The sequence below is a fragment of the Oncorhynchus masou genome, chromosome 8 (assembly GCF_036934945.1).
Source record: "Oncorhynchus masou masou isolate Uvic2021 chromosome 8, UVic_Omas_1.1, whole genome shotgun sequence".
In the NCBI taxonomy this organism is placed as follows: Eukaryota; Metazoa; Chordata; class Actinopteri; order Salmoniformes; family Salmonidae; genus Oncorhynchus; species Oncorhynchus masou.
The window spans coordinates 16308602-16316595 of NC_088219.1; the positions used below are offsets into that span (position 1 = coordinate 16308602).

Sequence of the window (7994 nt, forward strand, 5' to 3'; positions counted from 1 at the left end):
AGTGCGACTCACCCACTCTCTCCACTCTATTTCCCACTATATGGGTTTGTATGGAGCTGTTCTCCTGACCCAGCCACAGGGCTCGCTGGAAACAACAGGGAAACGTTGGCTTCCTTGTCCTCAGCAGCACAGTGCAGTTAGTCCTCCTGGAGGGTTTTGGGCAGTATTAAGGCATGGAGCGGGACAGAGGATGTTGAACTGTAGTATTGAAATTAGTAGAGGTATTTCCACCACAGGAGGCTCTTGAGGGGAGGACGGCTCATAATAATGACTGGAATGAAGTGATGTGTCGATACCACTCCATTAATTCCATTGCAGCCATTACTATGAGCACCTCCTCCCCAATTCAGGGGCCACCAGCCGCCTGTGAGTTCAACTAACCTGATCCCTGTTTTATTGACACACGTCACCTCAATGTCCTGTAAAGATAAGAGTTTTGATTCAACTCACATACTTTTACAGACAGAGAAAAAGTGCCCTCTAATGTTGACATGCACATTAAGGCAGGTTTGTCTGGAGAGAGATGTCGTCTTACTTGAAACAGGCTGACAGCAGTCATATTTCCACCTTCAAGCTCCTCACTACAGAACAGACAGTGAATAAACAGAGATAGCTTCAGAAGAGATATTTCTTTTGATATTCAAACAACCTTTTTCTGTACATCTACAGTATACATCGTAATGAGCAATAATGATGTGTGACTGAATACTTTACCTTGTGGTGCTATGGGGCCAGCTGGGAGACAGAGTTGTCATGCTACGGTTGTGTGGGGGAGTACTATTGTAAAGCATAGTTGTCATGTTAGTTGTCAAGGTTGTCATGTTGAAGTTGGTAAAGTTCTGGGATAGTGTTGTCGTGGTGAAGTTGGTGAAGTTCTGGGATAGTGTTGTCATGTTGAAGCTGGTGAAGTCCTGGGATCGTGTTGTCATGTTGAAGTTTGTGAAGTCCTGGGATCGTGTTGTCATGTTGAAGTTGGTGAAGTTCTGGGATAGTGGTGTCGTGGTGAAGTTGGTGAAGTTCTGGGATAGTGTTGTCGTGGTGAAGTTGGTGAAGTTCTGGGATGGTGTTGTCGTGGTGAAGTTGGTGAAGTTCTGGGATAGTGTTGTCGTGGTGAAGTTGTATAACCATGTTGTCATGTTGTAGGGGGTGGGATATGTTGGACTGACAGAGGTGGTTTGCAGTGTGTCAGTCGAATTTGTGCCATTTGCTTGTTCAGGGTTGTAGGGCTCACAGGAGTCCAAGAGAGAATGAAATAGAGCTCTGAACTGAAACAGGAAAACAATGCTGTCACATTTCATATATAACTAAACAAATGTACAGTTTCAACAGGATTCATCACACATCAGTCAATCAAGTTTCATTCACTGTCTTCTGGCCTACCCAGCTACTGATGTCTGATTCATTCTTCAGATCTCCAGTCACATCCACCGCAAGGACCATCCAGTAGTACACAGCTGTTAAACATACACATTACATCGTACATTTCAAATCAATCAATCAATCATACTTTATTTATAAAGCACATTTCTCCCTCCCCCCCCAAAAATGCAGTTTAACGTAAAATTATTAACATAAATAAGTAAAATAACAATGGACATGAAAGACTAATGCCTCAATATCATATATTCATATTATAAGCATGATTCATTAAACGTACACTGATTGGCACAGAGCTGTGAGAAGTTACAATGCACCTCTGCTGACTCTGAAACAGAGAGGGGAGAGGAGATGTGATTCCGTGCAAACCAATGCAACAGGAAATGCAAAATTGTAGTGTGTTCGAGGTTTAAAATGGCTTCATTATAATTCATATTTCCTGTTGCTGCAGGATTATTTTCCTGCTCCACACAAACTCCTCTATTATACAGAGACATTATCACACATACAGTCAATAGTATGATTACTCACTGTGTTAAACCCCTCCACTATAAATGAGGCTGTTGACTTACCTGTAGTGGCATTAGAGGTGACTGTTATTGGCAAAGGAGTGGAGGGTCCTGGAGATGTGGCATTTTTAGAGGTCACTGAAATGGAGAGACAGGAGTCTATTTGTTGGCTGAGTCCGACTGTACAATGAGTGTCATTGAATGATGAGATTTGAACATTTGAACAAGGATTATCTAACTTACTGTTGGTAGTGGACGTTATGATGGGCGAAGTCGAGTGCAGAATAGTGGATGGAGATGGCATGGTTGATGTCATTGGTTCATTAGTCATGTTGGATGAGGCAGTGTGCAGTGGTGATGGGTGAGGGATTGTGAGGGATGTGGGGGGTGGGGTCGAGGATGCATTAGACATGGGCACCGAGATTGTTGACGTGTTTGGAGTGTTAGATGAAGAAATGTCTGTAGTGGGTAATGTGGCTGTGGACAGGATGGCTGATGGAGCTGCAGGTGTTGTGGTTATAGCTGATGGAGCTGCAGGTGTTGTGGCTATAGCTGATGGAGCTGCAGGTGTTGTGGTTATAGCTGATGGAGCTGCAGGTGTTGTGGCTATAGCTGATGGAGCTGCAGGTGTTGTGGCTATAGCTGATGGAGCTGCAGGTGTTGTGGTTATAGCTGATGGAGCTGCAGGTGTTGTGGCTATAGCTGATGGAGCTGCAGGTGTTGTGGTTATAACTGATGGAGCTGCAGGTGTTGTGGTTATAACTGATGGAGCTGCAGGTGTTGTGGCTATAGCTGATGGAGCATCTCCTACGAACAGAAACAGAGAAGTCAACATTGGTCAGTGTAATGGCAACATTAGACACTCGGGCCACTTCCCCAGATCAGGGAGCCTGACAGACAGTCTACAGTATAAGAGAACAATGCCGAAAAGGTTCAACAGATTAACGCACCAGCCAGAATGGCCAGTAAAAGCCTCCTGTTAAGAAGTTGACTGGCTGTTGATAACAGGCCTTTTTCCATCCAATACAACAAAAACCTACCCAATCCTTCCTCTTTTCTCAACTGTTCCTCTTTTCCTCCTCTTCCTCCCTACCTCTCCACCTTTAGTGTGACTTTTTCCATCTCCACTGTGTGCTGACTAACAACATCTTTGTCACATTTCTGGATGTTTAGTTGCAGGTGAGACTCGAACCAGACCAGCAGGTTTTTCTATACTTAGGAGATATAAGGCACTGCGTGTGTGTTGACGACAGGTAATGCTGAGTGACCGGCATGTCAGACTTCACCAGCCTTACAGTAGGATGGGGATTCTCAGAATCCCTCTGCAGACAACAGCTACACAGACCAATGAGACATTCCTCAACGGACTCTCAGTACAGCCTTTGGATTGTGTTCTGAAAAGCTGTGTTTCTGGCGTACTGTGTTGTTTACTGGTTGTAACGCCTCACCTCTGGCTACATGGAGAAGAAGGACCAGCAGGAATATCCGGAGAAAGGTTGGATGTCTCCTAGTTCCCATGTGTTGGAGATCAGAGGCTCTGGCCATCGTTCTGTAAAACAACAGTTCACAGCATCAACGTTAACAACTCAGAAATCAATCCCAACACATTTCATTGTTAAAGCAACTCTGTATCAAGTCTGATGAGAATCCTTTACCACAAATGAAACAAAATACTTTGATTGCACAACTGAGAGAGTGAAGGTGTGGTGAGACCCAACGAACCCATGTCTAAAAAATAGATGATACTGTCTAGATTTAGCCCAGGTCTAACTGGAAGACCAAGAGATAAGATTTTAACGGATGACACACATATGAGGAACACACAGACACCATACATCCTCTCTACAGTATAAGGAACACACAGACACCATACATCCTCTCTACAGTATAAGGAACACACAGACACCATACATCCTCTCTACAGTATAAGGAACACACAGACACCATACATCCTCTCTACAGTATAAGGAACACACAGACACCATACATCCTCTCTACAGTATAAGGAACACACAGACACCATACATCCTCTCTACAGTATAAGGAACACACAGACACCATACATCCTCTCTACAGTATAAGGAACACACAGACACCATACATCCTCTCGACTAGAACAGTCAAGATCTCATCTCGGATGTCTGGTTGATAAAATGTATACATCAATATTAAAATCTACATGTTTTTCTCTGAATAAAATATTTTGGGTGTGTCTTCTGATCTCTCAGAAACAAATGCTGTTTTAAATACCTGTGTTGATATCTTTGATGTTATTTCTGTGTGTCAGTTACACATGGGAATTTGATACAATAGGGGAAGCATCCATGTGTTGATGCCATTGTCTTACATAACACTAATATGGAGTACATGACTCTAAAGTAAACACAATACTGAGTGCCTGTTCCGACACACTTCAACTTACACTATCAGTTGCGTCCTGAAACAATATTACAATTACTCTGGTCCATTCACCTGGAGAGCTGCAGAATATGTCTACTGGATGATTTGTTAAAACACCAATTGGAAACCACACACACACACACATTCTGACACTGTTTGATCATTCCTATGTGGGATAATATTGACAGTCTGGCAGAGATGTATGTTCAAATCAACAATGCTACTATAGTTTATCATTTGTACAGATTAGATTGTATAAATGTGATTAGTTCATGTTAATTGTCTTCCTATTTTCTGTGGTATTGCAAATGTGAAAATCAGAACATGAACACCATATAGACCTAGCTACAAGAACATATATTGAATAATAACAACACTGTAAAATAATCTATATTGACCAATAACAACACTGTAAAATAATCTATATAGGCCAATAACAACACTGTAAAATAATCTATATAGGCCAATAAATAACAACACTGTAAAATAATATATATAGGCCAATAACAACACTGTAAAATAATCTATATAGACCAATAACAACACTGTAAAATAATCTATATAGACCAATAACAACACTGTAAAATAATCTATATAGACCAATAACAACACTGTAAAATAATCTATATTGACCAATAACAACACTGTAAAATAATCTATAGACCAATAACAACACTGTAAATAATCTATATTGACCAATAACAACACTGTAAAATAATATATATTGACCAATAACAAAACTGTAAAATAATCTATATAGACCAATAACAACACTGTAAAATAATCTATATAGACCAATAACAACACTGTAAAATAATCTATATTGACCAATAACACTGTTGCATCATCTATCTCAACATACTATTATTTTTGATCTACACATTTAATAATAGAAATTGCAACCACAACAGACAACAGAAAAACTATTCACCCTCAATGTCAATGGTAACGGTCAATCTCAAATCATTGACCGCCTTGACCTGTAGCCTATACGTAGGTAGGCTACAGTAGGTCTATGCCCTGAACAACAGAGAAAGATTCTGTGAGGAATATATTTTACCTGGTGAAACACCGCATACGGACACAGCGCACTCCACCACACCACATAGCTGGCGCCTTGTCGGGGTTGTCCTCATCTCCATAAAACATGTATTTCTCATCAGCGATGCTACAATCCAGATTTAGACACTTTTCAGCACTGACCCCCTGATAGATCAATTTAATAAATCAAGTTTAGGATTGTTCTTCCCCTCTCAGACCGACGTAATACCAACAATGGTCCTTAAATAAGCAAATATACGGCACAAATAAAAGCGCAAATGTTTCCTTACTGTAAAAATAGTCCAGGCTTCTAAACCAACGTGAAGACACTACCTGTGACTTTCCCACCATCATTAGGTGACATGTGGGACACACCCCTAAGACGTCAAAGCCAGTTCTGAAAAATGTACTGTTCTCGTCATTGACTGTACCTGACCAAGAGACACAAAACTTCTATGAAAGAAAATTCAACAAGGCTTAAAAACCTATTTTATTAACACATTCGACTTGTCACTCTCCTTACCTTTTTCAACTTTTTATAATTTTGTTTTTGCTTTTTTATAATTATTTTCTGGAATATAAGAGGTGCAAGTTTACAGGTGTAAACTGCTCAGTGAATCTGGCCTTTAGGCTACAGTTTATCCAGTTCTCACATGTTACTAGCTAGCCTGTTAATCTTGAATATTATATGATATTTAATTATATTTCTATATTAATGGAGTTGAAAATAAGTGGATTAAGTAATGAAGAGTTAGACCCAATGGAGTGGCCAGACGCTTTCTGCAGTGTCTGTCTTTTTAAGGTCAATCGACCTTAAGGGTTAATCTGTTTGGAGGTCAGTTGTTTGGCCCAGATGGTTTCAGGGTCACAAGGTAGAGCATAGCTGTGTCTGTTGTTCTAAGGACTGTACTTGTCTAGCCTGGTGCCCGGGGATTGAGGTGTGGCCCATGGCTCAGTGTGTTGCCATTGTGTGCAGCCAACTCAAAACCGGTCAGGTGTCTTTTTATATTTTCAGGGGGTTGAATTTAGAAGCTTTTCAGCTTCAAAATTGCAAACAGATTGTGGCTTCTATCAATGTAATTGTCTGCATCATATATCCAATCCCCCATATATATATTTTATAAATATACAGTATATATTATTTTAAATATATATATATATTTTAAATATTTCTTCCTTTATTGTTTTCCCCTAACCCTACCATCCCTCCTCTAATTGGAGAAAACTAATGGACAACAATACTTAGGCTTCTACTTCCAGTTTATACATACGATATACAGTTGAAGAAGTTGGAAGTTTACATACACTTTAGCCAAATACATTTAAACTCAGATTTTCACAATTCCTGACATTTAATCCTAGTAAAAATTCCCTGTCTTAGGTCAGTTAGGATCACAACTTTATTTTAAGAATATGAAATGTTGGAATAATAGTAAAGAGAATTATTTATTTCAGCTTTTATTTCTTTCATCACATTCCCAGTGGGTCAGAAGTTTACATTCACTCAATTAGTATTTGGTAGCATTGCCTTTAAATTGTTGAACTCGGGTCAAACATTTCGGGTAGCCTTCCACAAGCTTACCACAATAAGTTGGGTGAATTTTGGCCCATTTCTCCTGACAAAGCTGGTGTAAATTAATCAGGTTTATAGGCCTCCTTGCTCGCACACGCTTTTTCAGTTCTGCCCACAAATTTTCTATAGGATTGAGGTTAGGGCTTTGTGATGGCCCCACCAATACCATTGACTTTGTTGTCCCTTTTCCATTTTGCAACAACTTTGGAGATATGCTTGGGGTCATTGTTCATCTGGAAGACCCATTTGCAACCAAGCTTTAACTTCCTGACTTTTTGAGATGTTGCTTCGATATATCCACATCATTTTCCTTCCTCATGAAACCATATATTTTGTGAAGTGCACCAGTCCCTCCTGCAGCAAAGCACCCCCACAACATGATGCTGCCACCCCCGTGCTTCACGGTTGGGATGGTATTCTTTGGCTTGCAATCATCCCCCTTTTTCCTCCAAACATAACGATGGTCATTATGGCCAAAGAGTTCTATTTTTGTTTCATCAGATCAGAGGACATTTCTCCAAAAAGTACGATCTTTGTCCCCATGTGCAGTTGCAAACCGTAGTCTAGGGTTTTCTATGGCAGTTTTTGAGCAGTGGCATCTTCCTTGCGGAAGATACTTTGTACCCGTTTCCTCCAGAACGTGGCACCTTCAGACGTTTGAAAACTGCTCCCAAGGATGAATTTTTTTCTGAGGTCTTGGTTGATTTCTTTTGCTTGTCCCGTGATGTCAAGCAAGGAGTCACTGAGATTGAAGGTTGGCCTTGAAATACATCCACAGGTACACCTCCAGTGGATTCAAATTATGTCAATTAGCCAATCAGAAGCATCTAAAGCTACATAATTTTCTGTATTTTTCCAAGCTGTTTAAAGGCACAGTCAACTTAGTGTATGTAAACTTCTGACCCACTGGAATTGTGATACAGTGAATTATAAGTGAAATAATCTGTCTGTGAACAATTTTTGGAAAAATTATTTGTATCATTTACATTTAAGTCATTTAGCAGACGCTCTTATCCAGAGCGACTTACAAATTGGATGCACAAAGTAGATGTCCTAACCAACTTGCAAAAAGTAGTTTCTTAACAAGAAATGTG

The 7994-nt window shown here is 40.1% G+C and overlaps 1 protein-coding gene across 2 annotated transcripts in view; it reads right to left on the minus strand.

Moving 5' to 3' along the window:
• LOC135544215 (adhesion G-protein coupled receptor G2-like) overlaps positions 1-5686 on the minus strand; it is a 16795-nt gene extending 11109 nt beyond the window's left edge. The window contains exons 1-11 of one of the 2 annotated variants that reach the window (XM_064971666.1): positions 5618-5686; positions 5347-5492; positions 3335-3435; positions 2130-2693; positions 1950-2024; positions 1658-1705; positions 1381-1454; positions 715-1265; positions 536-581; positions 382-419; positions 13-146 (exon numbers count right to left, since the gene is read on the minus strand). In XM_064971666.1, coding sequence (XP_064827738.1) covers positions 13-146; positions 382-419; positions 536-581; positions 715-1265; positions 1381-1454; positions 1658-1705; positions 1950-2024; positions 2130-2693; positions 3335-3435; positions 5347-5435 — 1720 coding nt within the window. In that variant the 5' untranslated portion in view covers positions 5436-5492; positions 5618-5686. The remainder of the gene's footprint in view (positions 1-12; positions 147-381; positions 420-535; positions 582-714; positions 1266-1380; positions 1455-1657; positions 1706-1949; positions 2025-2129; positions 2694-3334; positions 3436-5346; positions 5493-5617) is intronic. The other variant, XM_064971667.1, reaches the window with a different exon arrangement.
• Between the last annotated feature and the right edge of the window lie 2308 nt (positions 5687-7994).